At 43.8% G+C, this 24580-nt stretch overlaps 1 protein-coding gene across 1 annotated transcript; it reads right to left on the bottom strand.

Annotated features, from left to right (window-relative positions):
- Nucleotides 1-836: 836 nt before the first annotated feature.
- On the bottom strand, nt 837-21687 carry cacng3b (calcium channel, voltage-dependent, gamma subunit 3b). Its single transcript, XM_030090002.1, has 4 exons — nt 21044-21687; nt 6319-6402; nt 3844-3984; nt 837-1843 (listed from the first exon to the last, which is right to left on the bottom strand). Exons 1-4 carry the CDS (start codon nt 21258-21260, stop codon nt 1335-1337), a joined length of 951 nt encoding a protein of 316 aa, XP_029945862.1. The 5' UTR covers nt 21261-21687; the 3' UTR covers nt 837-1334.
- Between the last annotated feature and the right edge of the window lie 2893 nt (nt 21688-24580).

The raw sequence follows: 24580 nt of genomic DNA, 5'->3' as shown, positions 1-24580 counted from the left end.
AAAAAAAAAATGATTTTTTTTTTTTTGTTTAATGTCTTTTTGGCACTGCCTTAAAGCATATTCACAGCTCAGCGGTCTCCTCTCCGTCGTACCCTGAACCGACAACCTCCAGAAAACCCGACTAGCCTTCAGACGTCACCAGCGGAAGACCTAAATCTCAAGGTGAGAGGACGTGCGGCGGGTGCCGGTGAGGTGAGTGATGGGGGCTACACAGAAAGATGTGAGAGGTGACGGGGTGAAAGGTGAAGGCGGACGGACTGACGGACATTTTGATCGTCTCTATTGAGTCGTGGGCGAACAAAAGGAATTGGAAGAGAAAGAGGAAGTGGAAGAAAACGTAAATGAAAGGAAGCACTGATGGATGTAATGTCACCATCGAAAATAGATTCATTAGTTTTCTCGAACCGCACCTTTTCTACCCAGCGTCCAACAGCCGTTTGTTGATTCTGTGCCCGCTCATCAAACCCAATTTGTAGATCTAACCGTTGAGCAGCGATCAGAGAGATGAGGGTGAAGGTCACTGGGAAAGGGCTCAATTCAATTTCAGTTCAGGCAGCCGTGAAGTGAGCTTCTCCATGACGAAATCAAACCATATGAAAGGACTATATATACACAATATCCATAGAAAAAAATACAAGTGCCACAGATGTGCTGCCATAAATGGACAAACTGTGTCTTCAGTTTCTGTTTTAGATCCATCTGAACTGAAAATGAATCAAACCCAATGATGAGGTGTTGAAATCTCCTCACTTTTAAACAGCATCACAATCAGAGCGTCAGCGCGGAGCTCCAAGGCTGCTTCCTCCACTGATCCAGCTCTGCTGCTACCCAAAAAACTCTGGAGAAGAGAGATCAAAGATCAAACGTTGTCTGTCACCTCTTTCTTCTCCTCCTCCTGCAATTCACATTATTTAAATTTTCTGAAGAAGTTGTCCCAAACTGAAGACCACTCACAGTATTTTTTTTTTTAAAACGGTTTTCCTCTTTACAAAATGCCAAAATGTCAATTTATGAACATAAAACTTACGAGCATAAATCGAATGTGCCTTCTTTTATAAGGAGCTCCGGGTATAATAACTACAGTGATATGTGGTGAGGTGGAGTTGGGAACAACTTCTCCATCGACATTGACCCTGCTACACACACTGAAACGCTCACAGGGCTCAGGATTCACAGTTCAAAGGCTAAAAGTTCACAGTTCACAGTCAAAGTTTATCAAACCCCCGTCCCACCCCTTAACCCTGTGTGTCCCCTGCTTCTACTGGTACGCCCCCCTGCGCGTCTCATCCTCCTCTTTGATTCTCTAACCGGGCGATATCTGCGGCCAGCACCTCTCAGACGGGCGTGGTCCTGCGGTTGGGGTCCTTGCTGTAGTCTTTAGTGAGCGTGCTGCTCTGGAGGAACTCCCTCTCCGAGTTGAGCAGCCCGCCCATGCCGCCGGATTTGGATCCCGCGTTGCCGGCCTCCCGGGGGTTCAGCGTGTACATGGGCATCTCGGAGGCGGCCGGCCCCGTGTAGCCGCCCTTCCCGAGCGGCGAGGCGTCACGGCTGGGGGCTTCGGAGGAACGCACGCTGGAGCGGCGCCGGAAGCGGTAGCGGTAGGAAGGGATGCGGCTGAAGGCGGATTTCTTGATGAGCTCAGTGCGGGACTTAGCCCGTAGCTTGCGGTGCTTCTCAATAAACATGTGCACGGCCAGCACGCCCACCATCTCTGCCATGATGAACGAAAGCGCGCCGAAATAGAAGGACCAGCCGTAGGAGTAGGACTTCTTGCTGTCGCTCTGACCCGGGTCGCCGGAGTTGGCCGAGATATAGACAATAATCCCAATGATGTTACTGAGGCCTGGAAGAGAAAGAGAACTTAGTTTGAGGAAAATCAGCTAAACATGAGGATGAAGAAACAACATCATCGTAGTCCCTCCAGTACCTTTTGAGACATAATTTATTGACACCTGCAGAACTAAAATCACAGACAATTTGAGTATGAAGGTTTGGGTATTTTGTAGCTCCAGTGATGCAGAGTTCAATGCTTTAGAAACCATCAGATAAAAGATTAAATACAATATATTTGAACAGATTCTGGGAAAAAGTAAGATGATATGATGTGCAATAGGCAAATGCTTGTTACATTTCCAGTTAAGCAAAATTGTTTCTCTCAGAGTTTAAGATCGTCTACTGCAAAGTCGATCCCTGCAATGTTGCCTTGGAATTGGTGCCAGTGCAAATAAGAGTGAATAAGACATAAAAAAAGACAGAGCAAGTGGAGGAAAGTGATGAAAAATCAGGAAGAAACCCAGTGAAATAAACAAATGTTGACTGTGAAGGGAGAGGAGATTGAATGAAACACTAGAGAGAGTCAAAGCACACAGCTGGTCTCTCTTATTCCATATCATTGGTCCAGAGGACTGTGTTCATGCAGTGTGGTGGGATTCACAGAATGAGGACAATTAGCCATCTGTAATTAACCAGAAACAGCTCCACATACTTGTGGTAAATTATTACCAATTTAGCTTCATGAATTCGCAACGACACCCAGTGGGACCTTAAACATCACACTGAACAGCAATTTTCATCCCCCCGTATGCGCATCGGGGGTAAACGTCCCCGTATATGTTGTATGTTACGCTGCGAGTGCATGACCGACTCCAAGTGTCGTCATCGTGGAGTGATTTATGCGTGTTTACATTCCGGCATCCTCACAGTTTATCACGCTGCCATCGTGGCGTTCCTGCTGATTGATTAATCAGCCACTCTGTGTCCCATTGCCCCACTTCGGCGTCGCACACGGGCTCTTCTGTGTGCTTTACATGCCTGAAGGGGCTCCTCCACAAATATTTGAACGCTGCACCTTGCCCGAGGTGTCAACCGGTGTCACAGTGTCACAGTTACACACACACACACACACACACAGCACATACAAACACACTTGCAAGTCACATGAAAACTTGTTCTATTAGTCCTTTAACGTTATCACAGGTGGAATAAACCGTAAAAATCACCTCCAGTCCTTCGGCATGCATGAAGAGTTTGCTTGTTTATCACATGTAACTGTATTAATGATAAATATAATTTCAGTTTGTTTAGTCTTACTGCATTTAATCCCCTTCAGTTTCATTGCTGCTGTAATTTTTTTCACATATCCTCAGCATTGATGATTATTTGCAGTGAAAATATGCACGGCTGAGAACTTGTGCACAAGTCAGTTACTTCATGAATGCAGTTACTTTTTCAAACAGTAATGAAGTTTCTTTCCTCGTTTCTTTTAATATAACTTGTTACTTGGAAAACTAACTCATGTTTGATTTGTAGCTGTCTCTTTGAATCAGGAAGTCTCAAGAGCGTGCCCATCGTTGCGATGCCGTGGCACGTCAGCTGTCAGGATTGTTTGGGTCAGTGTGATTCACTCATTAAATTCAGCTGAAGACACGAGCTGGAGCACATGAGATCTTTTTGATTTGTTGGCAGAAAATAAACTTCATGATCAACTTGTTGATGGTTCATATATGAAACGAGAACAATGCAATTTGCCCTTTTGCCCAGAGCATATTTGTGTGGAGCAGCTACATGACCTCGGTGTTCTGAGCTGCAGTATTTTCTAAAAAAGCCTCCTTCCATGTTTGAACCTCAGGAAAAGATGTTCTTTTCCACAGCCTGAGGAGGACTGCGGCTGGTGTGACTGTCTGTACCTTTACCGCAAGGAAGTCGACTCCCCGTAATGTGACTTCAGGTCCCGACAACAATGATAAACACCCAGAGATACACACACACACACACACACACACACACACACACACACGTGTGCGTGCGTGCGTGCGCACTCTCACCGGCCCGGTGGTGACTAACCTGCAGAGACGAAGAAGATTCCTGCGCTGAGGATGACGTTGTGTCGGCTCCTGTAAAACTCACTGGCCGCCACACAGAGCCCCCCGAGGAACAGCAGGCCCACACTCATGATGGGAAAGATGCTGGAGGCACGCACAGCACCTGCACACAGCACACACACACACACACACACACACACACACACACACACACACACACACACACACACACACACACACACACACACACACACACACACACACACACACACACACACAAGCAGAGGAAGAGTCGAATCACTTTCATTACTGTGAGGGAAAAACATTCTGTGCTTTGGTGAGAGGTTGCCTTCCAGAATCATGAATTTTTGTAATGAATTTCACCTTGAAAGATGAATTACAGAGCTAAAACAACAGGAATTTAATGGCACACACACACACACACACACACACACACACACACACACACACACACACACACACACACAGGCCAGCCACGCATGACGCCAGTGTGCTGCCACATGCTTGACTGAGTCTGAATTCAGAACATGTTAAAGCATTCAGAGGCCCTGCTAGGAAGAGCGAGAGCGCGAGAGACGGATGGGGAAAGGAAGAGATGGACAAAAACCAAGACAGATGGAGAGCGGCGCTGACATATGCAAGACAAAAATAATGAATAGCAGAGAAGATGAATGTGAAAGCGAGGCTGCGGTAGGAGTGAAATATTTGTCACAGCCCCATATGTGTGCACGATGTGATAACATATTGAAGGATGTTTGCAGACAGCTTGCCGAACTGCGCCGTGCGGTATTTTTAGACATGGTGCAAAGACGAGTAGTACTTATCCTTCACAGGTGAATCCTTGTAAAATATTTATATCAATCAGTGATTGTATTTCACATTTGGGCTCCTTCTGTGTGTGAAATAATTTCTCCTTGACTGACAGCTGCAGCAGAGTGAAGTAACCCCGCCCCTGTGGCCCACACCCCTGGGCTGTATGAAATGCCGGTCACTAGGTCCCTGCTCCTGATTGGCTGGCTGACTCTGAGGTCTGCGATCTAATTGGCCGCCTCTGGGGATGTTACTCTGCGTTCAGTGGAGCTATGAAAAGGAGGCACAGGCTGAATCCATTTTCTCTCTTTCTTGTTGCTGTTTCTTTTTTTTTTTTTTTTCCCTCCGCTGCGTCCATCTTTACTGTCTGTTTACAGAGCGAGGAGCGAGAACAGAGCGCTCCCTCCATCCTGCTCCTCGCCACATCGCTTCCCTCGATCTTTGTAGCTGCAGTTTTCATCCTTCTTTCCCATTACACTTCAGCTATGTTTGGATAAACCAAGGTTGATGCACGCACGTTTCCCATTTCTCATTTTCTCATCATAACAATGTTTTTTTTAATACATACTTCTCATGTCTTCCCTGATAAAATGTTCCTATTTTTTCATTATATTCCACCTGTCTGTAGAGATGTGGAAGTTGCTCCCTGATATCATCCCATCAGCTTTGATTACTCTCTACCTAACACATCCACATCAACCGCATAAGGTGCAGTTTCTTTCTGTGTCACAAAAATATCCGTCACATACTGTATACATAACACTGATTCAAATTCCCTGAAATGCAAACTGTTGTCTGTTATGACTATATGTACTTTATTCAGCAGGGATGCAAGTACTGAATAATAAATACTCAAACAAATGTAATTAGGTAGGATGTCTTGGTAATTTTCGGAAGTAATTTTACTCATACTACCTAAATAATTTGCATAAATTAACTACCGTAATTCAGCTCATTAAATATCTACTTGCTACTGAGTTTTCCCACAGTTTGAAGAAATCAAATATGTTACTCTGCCAACAATTTTATTATTTCAACAGAAACAATTTCTGCTATATTTGTTCACAAAACACTGTTATATTCGAATTTCGATTTATAGCTAAAGTGCTTTGAATGTGGCGATATTCTGACGGTCACTTTAATTCAATGCTTGTTAGTGCCACTGCAATAAGTATAGAAAATTGTAAATTGATACTCTTGGCTGGGTATTTTCTTTATAAAAGTCTCTATAATTTAATGCAACCTCAGCAAAATACCAGTACCAATTTTAAAAGCTATTTTCAGTTCCGGCACTTGATGTTTGGCTTTGATATGTACAGATTTTAAAGAGCTTTATGACTGCATGTTTCTGTCTGAAGTCATGTCCACCATTTCCTGAAGGACACACGAAGGACACATGGAAACTGTCATTCTCAAAGTCTGTGGGGCGAAAGACTTCCGGCCCTGCAGGAGCCAAATTTTCTCCTAATCTCTCCTGGCAGGCTGTTCCTGCCCGGATTGGGACAGAAGGTGGCTCCATGCACCTGCATGCTGTCGGTCTCAGTAGTATCCCGCCTCTGTCCACAGCAGCGATGCACTGTGTGTCAGATCAGCTGTAAAAACGGCTTCAGTCCTGTGAAAATCTGTGTATCTGCTTGCACGTGCACACACACGCGGTCAAACTCACGGAGGAGGTATTCGGCAGCATCTGCTTCGTAGTCAGCGTCCTCTGGGAAGTGGTCGATCTTCTTACACACACCTCTGAACGTTCCTGCAGAGGAAACACAGATCAGGTTGGGTCTTCGTTATCTCATAAGAAGAAATATTTGTGAGCAGGATAAATGTTTCTTTCACACACAGGTCCATCTCAAACCAGGCATTCTAACTTTCGTGTGTTTCGGGTTAACATGTCAAGAAAAGCCTACTTTCTTCTCACTGAGACCCTTCTAGAAAGCCCCTCTTTCAACAGCACTGGATCTTCTGACATGCTGGATCAGTGCTTTGCTTTAAATTTGACATGAGCCACATTGTTTGATGTGACTGAGTCCGACGCCCTTTCAAAGAAATCCCAAACCAGCACACATCGGCCCATGTGAAGAAAGTTTTTTTTTTTTTTTTTTTAGAAGCTTGAATTCTATCTCCAAAAAAGTTATTACATACTAAAATTTCAGCCACATCTTATGTGAATTTAAGGCAAAGTGCGGGTTTGCACTGTGCTAATGGGTACAGCTACTTTAGATGAGTAAATTAATCTGTCAGTTGTGTTTTCGTTAAAACAATTTAGAAATTAAAATGTCAAACATGAACCCCATGCCAGTGGGTATAAGGCCTGTCATTCAGTCACTTTCAGTTGTAATTGCACTGCATCAAATCACAGTCCTGGCAGACTGAACGTGTACGCAAGTGGATGTGGAAACGACGGAAAAAACAAGCAGAGAGAGAAACAAAGAGAGACAGAGGGATGACAGATGAAGCAAGACAGAGCTGTAGCCTTCAGGCTATGTGTGGAAAACACTAATGAAAAGCCTTATCACACCCAACACGCACACACACACACACACACACACACACACACACACACACACACACACACACACACACACACACGCATGCACAACTGCAAAGAAAACGCACACAGCCACCAAACTGCAGACATCAAGTGTACAAATACAAACCAAGATCATTAAAAAAATACATGAACACGATCGATCATGCATGTTAGTAAACTCCTTTATCTTGATGGTTTATATGAGTGAATGCAGATTGTGTGTGTGTGTGTGTGTGTGTGTGTGTGAGCGTGTGCGTGTGTGTGTTGTATTGACGAGGATCGAGTCTCCTACCAGTGTGCCGTGTGTCACGCAGAGAGTGACTCATCCTTCTCGACACACACACACACACACACACATCCGTGAGTATCCCCGCGATTATGTGTGTATCGTGCACTTATGTATGTGTGTGTGTGCGCGTGTGTGTGTGACTACACGGCATGTAGCCTCTTTCCCACCCATCACTCAGTCCCATTCACACATGGTCAACACCACGGGGGCCATGAAAGAGAGCGGCACTGAGGGGGGATGGAGTGGGCGAGCGGGGGAGAGAGAGCGATGAAGAAGGATGAAGAGAGAGGAAGTGCCCGCTGAAAGAAGTTTGGTGGTGAAACGCCACGGGAGAATTAGAGAGGAATGAGAGGATGGAGGCTGGCGATGAACAAATGAACGACTCAACCTAATTGCTTCTTTGCACATGAAGAGCTTCTTTCCAGTACCCACACTCAGAAAATCATTCATAAATTGATTCATCCATCTCAGTGCAGTCAGAGACTGAAAGTAACCTCTGATTGAGACGCTGATTGACAAGAAAAAAAGACTTTTACAGGCCCTTTTACTTCTAGACCTAATGAAGTAATAATTTGGACAATTTTCATATGAAAAGCTTTGCCTTACTGTCATTTACACTGATAGATGCGACACTTTTTCAATGACTAAACACCAGCACAGGCATCGTATCATCTATGTATATTTTCTCAAACACAACCCTTGGATATTTTCATTAATTGCTTCCTTATTTTTGGCAGAAAGTACTCCCACAGTTTAAGAAGAAATCCACATTTGACATCTTGATTTTTATCGTGCCAACTCCAGACATAATTTAACACGTATTAATCTTCACAATCTGTCATAATTCAGCAGCTGTTTTCGTAACCATCCGTCGGTCCTGTCAGTTCTGATGTCTGAGATCCTTAGATTTCTACAAAAGGAGAGAATTGTTAGAAGGAATTACAGTAATAAAAAAAAAAGAATTAATAAAAAGAATAACTCTGTAGGATTTTTTTAAAATCAATTCAGTTCTGGTACCTTGATATTTAAATTATGCAGTTGCGTATCATACTTGATCATAATCAGGCAGCAATTTGTAATTTTACCAGAACAGTAAGTTTTTTCTCAATATACTTGAACAGGATTAGAAGACACACATGACACACACACAGTAAAAGGCTTCAGCTGGTCGCATACAATCCAAATTTTTCTCAATAGTTCCAACAGGCGCTTGTCTTTTATTATAAAAGGTCCCTAAATCACACTTTCTTACAAAAAGCACAACTCAGGTCGAGGACAGGTATGAGCACTGCGTTAGGACACCTAATTTGTGGAAGTGGAAAAAGAGAATTTAATTTCCTGCAGTAAAAATAATTTAGCTCAAGACAGAGGTAAGACCTAGACTAGTAGTTTGAAGTTATTTTTTTGTCTCAAAGATTTTTTTTTTAGCAAAGAAATTTCTATTATTCCCCCCAAAAAGTTTAATGTTATATCCTCCTTCTTATTCAAAGTTATTCGTTCTTTTAATTTCCATTTTGTAGTTCAGGGAACCACATCTGCCAGTGTCTCACATGAAATGAAACAGATCTGATAGCATTTGAAGAAAATATTCACTACGACACACCACATATCTATGATCAGCATTAAAATAAGCAACAAGCGCTGATTTCTCTTGCACACACACACGTGACCCAGTGATGCATTGTAATAACTTTTCACCAATAGAGGATAAGCTGCATCAGAACCGTTGACAGCAGGAAATACACAGAAAACCATTCTCCTGTTTAATGTGGCCCGGTTGAGCGGGATCACACAAGCAAAGTCACAGAAGGTAAGTGTGAGTTGAGCTGTTGCGATTGGATGCATCAAGGTGTAAAACATCATCAATCACAGCTGCCTCGTGCCAGGCGGCTGGGAAATTCATTATACCTCCTGGCTTTTAAATGAACGGGCTCGTATCGAACCGTTTTGATGTATGGAGCACCAAACGGTCTCACACAATAAAATATGGGTGAAGCTCATGGAAACGCACACATACACACGTACACACACAGCTACACAGACTCATCAACACAGTGAAAGGAGGGAGGTGGGAACATGTAGATAGATGGCTGTTTTATTTATCTTTCTGTAGCACAGGATCTAAATTACAGCTGAATAAACAACGTTAAAAGCCCAGATGCGTATACTCGTGCGCACACACACACACACACACACACACACACACACACACACACACACCCACACACACACACACACACACACACACACACACACACACACGCACACCTGCAGATGCTGCTTACTCACATAGACTCTCATTAAAACACACTTGAGTGCATGGTGATGTCAGTCTTAGTCGTACTTGATAGGAAACAAAGATGCTGACTAAAAATAACTGAAATAGCACACACACACACACACACACACACACACACACACACACACACACACACACACACACACACACACACACACACACAATCAGTAAGACAAGTGTATTGGACCTCCAGGTCAGTGTCCTCATTACAATTATGTGTGAGTAACAAACCACACATTAGGTTGCTTTCAGGCACACACACACACACACACACACACACACACACACACACACACACACACACACACACACACACACACACACACACACACTCTCTATAGAGTGCACATTTACACTTCAATGAAAGTTAAGAAGCGAATTACTGAATAAAAGGTCAATTGGAAAAATAGGTTTTTCAAAGAAAGATGTATTTATTTACCCTCTCAGCCAAAAAGGACAACGGGTTCATATTCACTCTCACACTCAATGTAAAGCCATTCGATATATTTGAGCTATAATATCAGCCATGTAAGTCTGTAAGCATTTCTTCAGAGTTTATAGAAACACCTGCAACAGGACGTTCTTGTTCATCTCCAACTACATGTGACAGCAACAGCATCGATATTTATATATCCCTCACATGAGGACAGCAACAGTCACAAATAATTCAAAGTTCTTTTGTTTCCTACAAGTAAGTGGTCACACAATTATTTTTGCTATTACAGTGAAAAAAAATTGCGGTAGATTTTATCTTACAGCAAAAGTATCCAAGAAAGACTTGGATACACCCAATTACATAACTTTTGGAATCTGTATAACACTCTGCTAAACAGGTGAGATTCTGTTTTAGTGTGATATATGTACATCTAGACAGTAAACTTTGGCTGTACCGTCCAGCAGCTTCAGGACTATTTATTCCTTTTGGGATGTCATCAGTTGTTGGTTTCTGCTTGACTTAAAATTCACTAACAGTCAAGCGTCTGTTGATACTGAACAGTTTTTAAAGATTCATGTCCTCAGAAGGAGCCCAGACTGAGAGACTCAGATGCTGGAAAACAGCTAAATTCACACAGACTCAAAACAATATTTTTTTGCATTATGTTTTTTTGTGGAAATAAGAAAAAAATATTGAGTATTTTTGGGGCATCCAGCTTACGCCTGTGAAGAGGCACTGATGCAGACTTGTATATTTGCATTTGCAGGTGTTGTGTGCTGAATGTTGAGTGATAACTCCAAAATCTAACAGAGTCAGTAGGTAGTTGAAAAATAAGATTTAGAACATCCACAATTTGAAATTTGATAGATACAAATTAAAATTTTACACATTTGATATTGCACAGAGGATTTTGCACCATTTTTAAAACCACTGTGTGTTTTCTTTTTTTTTGTTTTAGTTCTGACTCGCCCTGTTCCAGTTTGCAGGCCTGCAGCCTGTCAAGCACGGAAGAAAACAACCTCAGCAATCACTGGAGAGAGATAAATAAAAAGGACCAGGTAGCAGTCCAACAGTCCAGATCTGGATCACTGTCAGTCAAACGCATTGTCACTGCTCTGCTGCCGATGTAGCTGAAAAATATGTGTGTGCGTGTGTGTGTGTGCGTGTGCGTGTAGGTTGGTGCATATGAGTCACGTACTTCTTACCCCTCAGTGATGCTTTGGTGAGCTACCTTCGAAATGCTGTATCACAAAGTGAGTCAGAAGCCGTCACATAGACTTATGTCAAGTGTCACAACCAGCCTATGATACAACGCCACCTGGAAACACGCACACGCACGCACATACACACACACTGGACCCCAGAAGGGTCAAACAATGCACCATAAAAAAATAAAAATCCATGTTATATATGGCTTTAAATTTGGAACAATGTTGTTTCTTCCTGCTCATTTAATTTTAGTTCTAATTTCTGATGTTTCTTCACTCAGCGGTACTTTGACCTTCTTGGTTCACTTTTCCCTCCTTCCCTCTCTCTCTCAGTATTGTGAGAACAAACGTTATTTCAGGCTCATTATGCTATCGCCCTGGACTTCAACAATATTAGCCTCTCGGGTCACGGAGCCTTATTTGAAAATCACTCAGCTTATTGGCTCGCATTTAGGGGTAAAAGCAGAAATGTATATAGGGAGAATAACTAAAATCTTCGAGCAACGGGAAGTTTAGATGTCTCACTTTTTCATTTAACATGGGAGCAGAACAGAAAAAAAAAACATTTTGTCCTACTTATGTTTGATTACTCCACGTTATATGACTTTTGTTATGGTCATAGGCTCACTGTCTAAATAAAGCTAACTTTAAAGTAATCTCAATCTCGCAAACAAATAAAAATCCGGTAAAGAGAGCATGAACAAAATTCAAATGCACGGCACTCAAAGTTGCTGGTTAAACTAAAACCCCTCAATATGAGCTTATGGGATTAAGATACTGCTTAATTAAAATCAGTGCCCACATCCCTCCGAAAGAAGATTAATAAGATCGTTCAGACAGACCTACACCTTTGTCTCATTCAGGACGGGAGAAAACACTTTTATGTTGCTCTATACAACAGTGCTTTTGGAGCTTTTTAATTTCTGAAATTCTACTTGAATGGGTCCAAATCTCTTCAAGAAGGCTTAATGATGAGACTTTTAATTATATCCTTTTGAGAAGATGCAGCATTTTTCTGTCAAGCTTCAAGGGTGCAGAAGTTCCTGCAGCACCTGAGGTGTTCCAAGATTTACACACACCTCCATGCAGGCTGCGCCAAAAGTCAAAAGTCAAATTTAAAGTTAGTTTGGATATTGTATCGGTATTATTCGACAGGGCCAGTCAACTGTGAGCGTGTGCGGCGGGACAAAGCCACAAATTAGTTGCTCGTTTAGAGTTTTTCGACAGTCGCGCTCGCAGCAAATTAATGAACACACGCAGGGAATGTGCCTACATGGACACAAATTACTTCCCAGCATGCACGGCGAACACATCTATCGGGAGGCGTTTGATGCACAAAGGTCAGGGCTGCTCGAAGGCATCTGCAACCACAAGGCATTATGGGACACGGTAAATGTAGGTCGGAGGTCAAAGTGTGAATAATTGTGTACCTGTTTGATGCATCATGATACAAACAGGCTTAAAACATCTACGTATATAAAAGTACATAATTCTATAGCTCATAGAATTCAACATCTATATATATATATTCCTATATGGAGCCTATATGGATCTCATTCTTTTCGTTGCATTACAGGCGAGCGACGTGGGAGGCATACTAAACATTCCCCTGCAAATAAAAAAAAAAAGGTGCCTCAAAACAAGGTCAAAAAGGAGACAAACAAAAACAACTCTGTGAGTCCAGATCGACCCCATGACTGTGACAAACTAGCCATGAGGTGCCAGATGTTTGTCCTTGATCTAACTCTGTCCGGCGCGCGCCGTGCGTGTGCACAGCACAGGCCGCAGCTGACGTCGCTCACCCACTGAACGCCACTAAAACACAAAATTCCAACAAAAAAACCCCCCAAAAAAGCAACATTGAGACGACTCATGTAATAACATCAGATGGAAGTATAGATATGGATTAAGGAATAGCTGGATCAATCAAACCCTGGTGTGTTTGATCTGAGTTGTGGAAATACCTGGAACTGAGTCTGCGCCAAATAAAAGTCCCCAAGCTCCTCTGGGAGAGACTTTACTAACTCTAGTGCAGTTTTATTGAAGTTTAAACAAACCAAAAGCGTCTAACAAGATGTGACAGACCATCACATCCTGTGAAATGGGATCCTTTCTTTCTACTTCCTGTCACAGTCCACATCAGAAAATGGCGATGCGAGTATGGTCACAGTTTGGAGCTGAAATAATTTCACTAAGTAAACAAGTAAAAACCTCTGAATGTGACTTCAAGGGCAAAGATGGAGTTTGAGGTTTCAGACATGAAATTTCTTTGGCACACACTCTTGGAACGCTGAGTACTTTACTATTACACAGTAATTAGATACATTATGTCAAACAAAACAAAGTTAAACCAATATATTGGCTGACATCTTGTTCCTTAGTTTCTGGCAATGTCAAAACTGAATTGAAAAAAAAAAATCACATTATAGACAAAAAATATATGGAACATTCATGCTGTTTTCTCTGTTGAGTGAACAAAGCACCAGTACTTCTAAAATGAAAACATGGCCTTTTCGAATGTTGGAACAAATGATCCGCTGCTGCGGTTTTTGCGGGGAGCGCTGCTTCAGCGCGGGGTGAGCTAACCCCTATCAGTTGGCATGTACTCCCAAAGCTGTATGTGAGTGGCCTGTGCAAAAGCCAACAGCACGCACACAGAAACCCACACACTCCAAATTTAAATGGTTTTGTCAACTAGATAACAGCAGAGGAGGGAGTGAGCAGGGGACAGGAAAGAAAGTTGAAAAGCAGAGCAAATTGGACTGCTTGTTTCCTCGGAGCGCCTCTGACAGCTCAGTCTGGGTGACTGTGCCGCTTTGCCTCTCTCTCCCTCCTCTCCTCACTGTGCCTTTACCTCGCTCGCTCTCTCTGATTACCTCTTTGCAGGCAAAGAAGAGAGGAGCCGGGAGAGAGGGGGGGAGAGGGAGAGAGAGAGAGAGAGAGAGAGGGAGAGGCTAGTTTCCACGGTGATGGCTGATGAAAGCGAACGAGGCAGGTTCTGCTCGATTGCACACCTCCTCTCGTTCCCTCTCTCTTCTTTTCCCTCTTTTCTCAGTTTGTTCTTCCTCAAACGCCCATGTCCTCTCTCTTTTTCTCAAAAACATTTATGTTCTTGTTTCAAATCTCATTGTGTCTCCTTTAGCCCGTCTCATCTTTCCGCTCACATTTACGAAACACACTCATCCCATTACATTCTTCTCCTCTTGTCGTTCATTGTCAGCATGAAGGCTTGTTTTAGGGAATCGGCCAAAAAGTGTTTGGACACAAGAACATTTGACCTACAGATGCAGACATGTGTGTTCAAGTCATTTAAGCCTAAAAATCCCAACTTGAAATTTTCCCCCATTCAAAAATGTATTTTTTGTGGCCTTCAGTCTACAGACAGAGATGTGCTCTTGTGTTATCTTTAGAAGACAGTTTTCAATTTATTAGAGCGCTTCTGTGTTGTACGGCTAAAATTTATGGTGTGTCATCAGGATTTAAACTGTTACAAGCATTTTAAAAGTAAATGTTACTCTAAAAAGCAACATAAGCACTGCAAAAGACATTGAAATGATACATGGAAAATTGATCTCGAAGCCTAACAGACTTTTAATATCTGAAAATCTGCAATCGTTCATGGATAAATACTCAAAGTAGAGTGATTTTGGACAGGAATCAGCTACACTCACAATGCATAATACATTATAAATATGCTCTCTTTGAAGACCGGCTTCCTCCCGAGGGAGCATAAACTAATATCTGAAAAACTGAGACAGAGAACACAAGTTTAAAGAGAGCGACAGTGAACAGAAGCCCTGCTGGCTCACACAGCACTGAGGGGCAGGTTTCGGCAGGATGACTGTTGGGCTTCATCAATATTGTTGTTCATAAGCCCACGTGTAGCATTCTGGACGAGGCATTTTCATCTTTTCAGTCAATACCCATTTAGGCCAATGTTTCCCAAAAAAAGGCCAGACGATCATTTCCGTTAGCACTCCTGCGAAGTGGCTACTTTTTAATGTGTCAAGGGTTTGGACACATTTGCCCCCTGGTGGTAGAACCATTTAGAGGGAAATCTGGAGCTGGAAAAACTCAGTCATGAGCAGATTCCATGCAGGAGAAATGTTATCACTTCCTCTTGAAGTTTCACATTCATTTGTACATTATTTAACTGTACTGTTCTTTATTGTGCTTCTTGATTCTGCTTTTCCCGGGTCTGACATGGAAAAACAGATTTATATTTCAATGATTCTCCTTGACATGTGAATGTAAGAGTGAATGATAGTTCATCCTTGGTGTACTCAGTCTTCATGCATCTGAGATCAGCTTGATTAGATTAAGTGGTACAGAAATCAGGTGGAATAACGGCTCATCATTGACCTCCTGAGAGTCAGAGTCTCCTCTTGTCTTTCTTTTTCCCGTGAGAGTGGTCAATGAGCAATAGATTTTGTAATTACCAACATGCTTTTCTCTATTTAAACACAAAGAAAACATTGGCTTGAAATGCAGAAATATCCAGTTAAAATGAAAAAAATAAGCTACTGAATGACTGCTGGAGTCGAAATATTTATTTCAGCTTCTGTCACAATGCAGCTTGCATGTCACGTTAAATTGCTGAGACTGATTTTGAATTTGCAAACAGTCACTATATTTCAATCCTTTACTGCGTTCTTGAAACAGGCCTATTTCTTCGATTCCAGCTCAGAATTAATAAATTGCTATATTCTTCGGAGTCCTTTGGTTTAATTTATTGTTAGAGCACTGTTTTTCCACATATTTAGAGCATTGCTTTGTGCTATTTGTGGCAGAACTTTCCATTGAACTCACCTTTCACAAACCATTTCTACCACTTTTATCCAATCTCTTATAACCCATATTAGCAGTGCTTCCTTTCTTCATCCATCCCTTTTTCCTCATCTCCAAAGCTTTTTTAAAAATTCTCAAATACTTGTCAAACCCTTTCTCTTACCTCCTCTATCATTACCCCCGGGGTCCCACTCTGTAAGCTGATTGTTTTTTTGTTTTTTTTTTTCTTCTCAGACACGGTTAACCACCCCACATCTTTAATTAATGCCAATCTCCCGACGCTGTCGCCACTTTATTTTGCTCTGTTCTTCACTCCGCGACCCCCACCTCCATCTTCTCTCATTTTCTCTTTCCTCCTGCAGCCACCTGAGTAACCGGTTTCACTCCCGTCCCTCTTCTCCCTTCTCTCTATTACCAGGTGATCGCTCAGATCTCCAGTGTGGTCAAACACTCTCTGGAGATTCACCTGAAGCGGAGGCCACGCACGGCTCATCCATCACTTTTCGTGCGCCCGCCCCTCCCTCCTCTTTCATTCATGCACGTTCTGGTTGCTCTTCATTCATGCTTTGTTTTTGTCCTCCAACCACTCCCCTCCTCCATCACTGCTCTCATTTCCCGGCGTCCTCATGCTCATTTATCACAACACTTCAGCGCACCTGCAGAGGCACAAACACTCGCTGCATGCAAGAATTCCCAACGTGACCACACACACACACCACACAGATAGCATCGTACATTGAAACCCACAACACCGTACATAATCCCCCCCCCATTCACAAATTTGCATTCCCTCCCTGTAATTAATGGCCTGTCCTGTCACCTGAACTGCATTGTGCTGATTTACAGTTTAGAAACTGCACTTTTTTTTTTTTTTTCAAACCTCCCTGTCGCTTATGGTAAAACAACAAAAACCAAACCAAACGGATCTTAGTGACAGGCTTTCTTATTTACTCAGTGCTGGTATTTTGCACAGCAAAGGGACCTTTAAAGGGTTCTTGTTTTAGAAACCGATGTTTTTATTCCTTATATTTTGAGCATTCTTTATGAAAAACACCGTAGAGTGTGGAACTATTCAATTCACGGAGTGATGCTGAAGCCTATTTTTAGCAGCTGGGTCTTTCAGCACGCTGTACGGCTGTCATGTCACCAAGACACGCTCACGTCATGTGTTTGCCCTCAGCGCGACCCGCCATAACACCTTTAATACAACTACCTGTCAATACCAAGCAACCAAGATGAATACTGAAGCAACCTGTGACTCACTTTGGAGTCATTCAATCACTCAGAAAAGCATCAGTAAATCAGAGGACGAACAAGCTTTAAAAGAGGTGGTGTATATCTGTGTTGAGGGGATTTTGGAAATCAGCCATTTCTTTGCAGCTGACAGGATTTAGCAAAACATACGTATAACCATAACCATAACTCAGCATTAGAAACATTCCCAAACTGCCATAAGATAGAGAAATACAGCTTCATTTGCATCTATTATGTTGACCTACAGGACTTCTCCCACCGTCCACTCAGATAAATGCGTCACACTTTTGTAACATAAGCCTCTTGGTATCACGAAAAACACACAGCAATGCCAAATAACTGTCAGACACTGAAAGTTGGAGATCTCTGGAACAAGAGTGCTGGAGCACTCTCTTATTAAACATTTCTTGAAATCCAGTCATAAGGCAGATAAACCCAAAAGAACTTTTTTAAATGGATCTCAAGACATCGTGTAAAACACAGATTAGAGATAGCTCATGTGGATGGCTGAGGGGTTTTAGAGAAGTGGGAAGCAAGGAACTGAGCTTGAAACTGGGTGAGAATGAGTTCATCGCATTGAACGACTAAACTGTAAAAGCTGCATTTACACCTAACTTAAGTCAGTTTGAAACAAACAAACAAACAAACAAAAAAAAAAGATGAACCGGGACTTTTAATAACACACATTTTCCTTTATCCAGATAAGATCTCCAGATAACACCATGTAAATGGGGTCAGTCCAATTACAGCTCATTATTAGCTCATTTGTGAATAATGTTTAGAGCAAGAATCATTCTTTTTTTTTTGTTGTTTTCTTTGATGAAATGAGAAGAACCATAGCGCTTTGTCCCTCTGCCCCTTTAATGCCTTTTAAATAAATTGTGCTGAACGTTAAATTCTGCAGCGCACGGCTGACCCGTGCATTTGCTGTAAGGATACCGCATATATGTTTCTCCAGGCCCCTCTCTCATTCTTTCACTCATTTGCCGATGTCGGGCTGAGTGGATTCCACATGTACAGACATCCACTTCCTGATGGTTTATGAGGCATTTATAAATTATAAAAGCAAGGCGGCCAGGGACCCGGGAATGAGCGGAATGGGGATAAGATGGACGGAATAACAAAAGAGGGAAGAGAACTTCGCTTCAAGTGCATAATTGTTTTAAGCTTGCATGGGTGCATACATGTACCTCCGCATGTTCTTATGTTTCTCGCATGTGAACCTTTGTGTGTGTGTGTGTGTGTCAGTGTGTGCATGTCATTGTGCTGACATTGTGTTAACTTGGCCTACTGCTCCCTAAGCTGTCCTTATTTGGTGGCTTGGGAATATCCTTGAACGTGTCTATTTATTCATCCAATTAAAAGTGCGTGTGTGCGTGCATGCATGCATGCGTGTGTTTGTGTGTGTGTGTGTGTGTGTGTATAAGTGTTTATGCAAATAAGGTTGTGTTTTCAATAAAGCCTTATACCTGTGCCATCTGGCTTCTCTAATAGCTTCCCATGCCCTCCAGAATGAAATGGCTGGATCTTGCAATAACACACACACACACACACACGCATGCCAAAAGCAATACAAGATTTTTTATATATATATTATGCATTACATATTAAAAATAGTAATGCTGCACGGAATTTGAGGGAATCGTTTGCATTGGCTGTATCAAATTGAAATTCAGATTTTTCTCATAAAATGCCACATTTTTTACATTCTTATTGCAAAATACAGAAATCTTTGAGTCACCTGTGGTGTTTTGGTATTCTGCTGGATGTTATGTTTAGATCCTGCTGCTGTGGGAGGCAAGCTGTTTCTGCAGACCACTGTGGTTTCAGCTGTGTGCACCAGTGACTCTGGGGAAGGCGGTGTTTGCCGGTTGGTTTACTACCTCGGTCAAGACTGTACGGCTGCTCTCGCGTGCCAGGAAATTTTGTCCAAACATTCACGACTTCCCAAGAACGAACCGTTGGAAGATGGTAGTATTTTATAAGACAACCTCACTGGGAATCAGCAGAGCTGCGGAGCTGCCAGCGTGGCTGCAGAGGCTTGTATCCACGCTGGTGTTGACTACATGGCACACAGTAATTTAAGCCGAGCAAAAAAATAAACCAACGACACCCTTTACACTATCATGAGTTAAATTTTTATTCCTCAAAGAGGAAAAATGAAGAAAAAAGTAAAAAATTGAAAAAAAGTGACATTATTTTATTATATCATTATTTGCACATCAACCATTGGTACATTATAAGTAACATCCACCTTTACCACTACTTATAATTCAACACCTGGCTCTATGCCATCTGTGATCCACTCTGTACTCTGGCGGTTGGCTGTCTGCATGTTCTCTCGATTTTCTCCCACATGCACACAAAAAAACACAGACATCTGCATTTGAGGCTAATTGGCGCCTCTGAATTAATATAATAGTGTTTTTTTCCTGCTCTGTGTTTGCTCTGGGATAGGTTGGGGATGTGTTCTGGGTGTGCCCTGCTTTCACTCATAATCACACTGGGATTCACAGCAGCCTGTGACCCTGACGGTTAAAGCAGTAGCAGCATCTGCCTCTGAATTTGGGAATCTTCTGAGTTCCGGAGTGGAAGTAAATTACAGATCCAGCCTAAAATAGCATTATTCCTGGAAGAAATACTCCTTTAAAGCATTTTTTTTCAGGTGTGATCGTTAATGTGAGTGTGTGGTTGTCTGTCTCTCACTGTTTTCCCTGTAATGGACCTGCAACCTGTCCAGGGTGTACCATGCCCATAGCGGTATAGAAGATAGGTACATGTACACGATGTGCTCATGGACGTTATACAAGTGTTTCCTTTAAAACGGCCTTATTTCAACAACATTTACCATCATAACGTAGGAATTCTTCCAACAAGATCATCTTCAGCAAAACAAGTCCAGCTTTTCATCCCTTTATTCTTTTCTATGCTCAACATAACTGTACTGCAGTGAAAGGTGATTGCTTTTAGTCAACAGGTTGTAGTGAAACGCACACCCAGTGGCAGAGCCACTCAGGCTACACCACCCTGCCAAAAGGCTTTAATTTATGACTTCTCGCAACAAGAAAACAAGAATTCCAACAACACTGTGTGCAGGACTCCTGGCATCATTAGAGACTGTGGTACCTGGTAGTGAGGGTGCAGCTGACTGGCTGATAGCGCTGCCAGCTGTCTGTGTTTGTGCCTGTTAGGGCTTTATTTGTACCTTCAGCTATGCAGCATGGTGACAGTCAATTCTCCTCTATTGTGCCCCATTCTGTGGCGGAGGGAGAGATGCAAGGGTGAACTCGTGGAAGAACAGCTTCTTAAGAACTGAGTTACAGGGATTAAAGGATGCTGTCACACACGCACGCACACGCAACACACACACACACACACACACACACTGGGTGCACCAGTGCTCCTCTGGTATTAGATGGAAGCAGACAGCAGGGGAGACAGGGTGTGTTTTTGTGTGAAGAGCCAGGGACAGAGGAAGACGCACGCGCACGCACACGCACGGGAGAATAGAGAACAGACACGCGCACAGACAGACAGACGGACAGACAGACAGACAGACATGCGGCCAGTCAGTCAGACTGATCACGTACCTTCCAGACAGCAGGTTCGCCAGAGGCCGGAGTGCGTCATCACCTCCTCGTTCTTGCGGCTCGTGTCGTTGTCGCCGCTGCTCTTCACGCGGCAGACCCCGCGCGAGTACAGCCAGTAGTCGGTTCCGACGGCGATGGTCATGAGGCTGAAGGCGGCGAACGCGCCCACCGTCGTCACGAGCATCTGGACGCCGCGGTCACACATCAGCATCTTCATATAGGCGGCTCCTGTTTGTCTTAATCTCTGTGTTTCTTTGTTTGTTTGTTTTTTTTCGATATTTTGGAATCACCCTTTTATTTCCTTTATATCCCGCGAGACTTGCAGAGTCCGACTGGACAAACAGGCACGCGGCGAGACGCGCACAGCCGCGCGTAAAAAAGGTGCACAGATCACCAAGTACTTGGGGTGAGTTGACAGGAGGCTCGTGGCAAAGGGCGGGAATGTGGGAGGGTGGCACGTCACTTTCTCGCGCATCAAAAACCGGTTTTCACCACCGCCATCCCTTATACACACGTGCGCGCGCGCACGCACACACACCGGAGGATAAACGACCACCGGTTGTCCCCAAACTACACCACACTGGCCTCACTCATTCAGAGAGGAGCTGCCTCATTCCTCCTCTCCTCCCCTCCGACCGTCCATACTGCTTCTGTTAGTCCCGGGGTTAAACAGGGCGAGTTTCCTCCTTTCTTGCAACTTTTGATATTAATTCTCACAAAAGAGCCCCCTTTTTTTCCCCAAAGCATTAACCATTAACAACCAGAGTCTGTGTGCGGGGACTCCATCTTTAAAACATCAACATAAATAGGAGGTCGTTTGTTTTCTCCACTGATGTCAACCCGCAGCATGAATCGGTATTGTAACTCACAGCTGGATTTCGGGAAGATCTCCTTGGATTCAGGGCCGAAATAAGAGGCGGCCAGAGGATGTGTTTTTTTTCCCCCTTTACTCACTCAATGAACCAGCGATGAATAAAGCCCATGCCGTCGCTCTCCAGCGGGTGATCGGTCGTGTGGTTTTCTCTCCAGCTGTTGACTCACTGGCATGTTTTCCTCCCAGTGCTCCACAGATCGGATTGGTCCAAACCTGTTCTCAGATGATCTGCAGTGAGGAGCCTCGCAGCATGGGCAGGCTGTTTAACTTAAACGCGCTTTGAAGAGGCATCGAGATCCACATGACATGTTTTTTTTTTTTTTTCCTCCAAAACGGTCAAATCGATCCCCGCCACTCTGCAGCCGGGACAGACAGGCGATGGCGCGCCCGATGATGGAGCGTGTAAGACGGTTACACCCGCCTGGGTTCGCTCCCAAGAAATGTGCCCGTTGGTACAAATTAAAAAAATAAAAAAAAAATGACAGGCGTCGCCTCCTTCTCCCCCTTGTCCTCCTCCTCTTCTTCTTCTCCTTCTTCTTCTTCCTCCTCCTCCTCCTCCCCTCTGTCCAACCAACACAAACTAAAATTAACCGCGCGTCTCCTCCAACTCCGCCTGGGGCGCGCGGCTCGGCTCGGATTGGGTCGGATCGGGTTGGTGGGTGACAGCGCCCTTCAGGAACTAATCACGGAGCGCTCAGGCTGCAGGTCCCGCCCACCGCCGCAACGCAGTCTGTATAAAGAGATGAGGGTCCCCGGTTCACTGGGAGTGAAGGTGTGCGGCCACCTTGACGTGGAGCGAAGCACATGAGCGGATGTGGCTGGGAATATAAATGTGGAGAGGATACGGGATCGTATCCACTCAAAAAGTTTGAACACAGTGATAGTGGGCTGGGTCTCGGGCAGATTCCAGTGTGAGCCTCGCAGCTTGTCCCCGCTGCGTCTGGAGCGCTGTCCGTGGTGCTGATTTCAAGCGTTTTCCTGCCTCACGCTTTTCTGTTTCCCCCTCTTCTTCTTCGCCTGCGCGGCACCAGCAGCTCCTGCACCGCACTGATTAGTTAAAGAAAAGAGAGAGAGAGAGAGAGAGAGAGAGAGAGAGAGAGAGAGAGAGAGAGAGAGAGAGAGAGAGAGAGAGAGAGAGAGAGAGAGAGAGAGAGAGAGATTGGCAAGCGATGCATGGAGAATCGCGCCCGGGAGAGAAGCAGAGACGCCACTTAAAGAGCCACGGACCGTTTTTAATGTTTCCACTCCAGCGAAAGGCTTCACCACAAGGCGCCGTGTGCGCTTCATACTTCACTTAACACGCTGGAGTGCGTGTGCGCACGTGGACGCACGGCCGTGAGCGCACGCTCTGTGGGCGGACGTATGGGCTCCGCTGCGTTCACGTGACTGCGTGCGGAGTGTGTACATATGAGGATCGGGCGGCTGAGCAGATCTGACTGTTTCAAAGCTCGCTGCATTGGCTGTTTAAAGCGCAGCGAATGGAAGCATGTCTCCCTCACTGGAGACCATTAAAAGGATGACAGGACTGCAGAAAAGACTCAATGCATACTCACCCCCCCCCCCCCTCTCAATATGCAAGTTTGTGTGTTAGTGAAGATGCTCCTATATACAAACATTTCTGTTTCTTTGTCAGTCCTTCACTATACAGTGATTTCTGTCTCCTGGATGAGTAGCCTTTTGAGTAACTGCAGCCCTCCAAGAGCTGTTTACTGGGTTTTAGTTCAATGTTTTAAGTGAGATCATTTACAAACTAATTCATACACTGTCTGTCAGGCTGGAGCTGAATTGAACTGGGTGGCCAGTTGTTTAACTGACAAAACCGGAAGCTGTCGTATGAACTGTAAACCAAACAATGGCAGAAATGAAGAATTGAAGCATTAAAGAAACAAACAGAGGGAGGGTAGGTGTGGAGTAAGAGAGAGGGGAGGAGAAGGATTACAGATAAATAAATGCATGAACAGATCAACAGAGAGAGTGACAGGTCCTATCATCTTTCTCACTTGTGCTCTCTCACTCTCTCTCTCTCTCTCTCTCTCTTTCTGTGTGTGTGTGTGTGTGTGTGTGTGTGTGTGTGTGTGTGTCCGAGGCCCTCGCTGCCTGTTATCTCACAAGCAGACTCATTAACATAGAAATGACTTCAGGAAGAGAAGTACAGCGTTTCACCTCTGGTAAGAGACAGGAGGGAGGGAGGCATGGAGGCTGGAGAAAAAGAGGGAAGAGGAGGAGGAATGACAGTACAGAGGGAGAGGAAGGGGGGAAGGTTGGGGAAACAAGGGATAGATGGAGAGAGTTATGATGAGGGGGGGTATGAGAAAGGACAGGGATGTAGGCAACAAGTGTGAAAAGCACAGGAGGTAAAAGGAGGCTGAAGATGAAAGTAGAAATAACATCCAAATGGCGCTAATACAAATATTTTAGCCCACTTACCTGAATTCCCTTGAGCGAATGTGAATGGTTTGTGAGCCCAAATAAGTTTTGGACAAGTTTGTGTTACTGTAACATTTACATTCGCATAGCGGCTGCACAAATCCAAACTTCAATAATCAGAACTCAATCATTTCAGTTCACTCAGAAATCCAGACAGAGGCATATGATTGTTTTATTTTGTTGTAATCTGGGTCATGCATTCGCTCTGTGGCCCCTTTTATACAGTATATTTTTAT

Source organism: Salarias fasciatus, chromosome 4 (assembly GCF_902148845.1).
Source record: "Salarias fasciatus chromosome 4, fSalaFa1.1, whole genome shotgun sequence".
Classification (NCBI taxonomy): Eukaryota; Metazoa; Chordata; class Actinopteri; order Blenniiformes; family Blenniidae; genus Salarias; species Salarias fasciatus.
This window is presented reverse-complemented; position numbering and strand designations above follow the sequence as displayed.

What these genes read in the sequence shown, in the direction of transcription:
- cacng3b (XM_030090002.1), bottom strand. Translation starts at nt 21,260, where the DNA reads ATGAAGATGCTGATGTGTGACCGCGGCGTCCAGATGCTCGTGACGACG. An exon ending in TGCTGCCGAATACCTCCTCC is followed by an intron (nt 3,985 to 6,318) that starts GTGAGTTTGACC and finishes TGCTGTGTGCAG; the next exon opens with GTGCTGTGCGTGCCTCCAGC. An exon ending in AATCTTCTTCGTCTCTGCAG is followed by an intron (nt 1,844 to 3,843) that starts GTTAGTCACCAC and finishes TTTCTCTTCCAG; the next exon opens with GCCTCAGTAACATCATTGGG.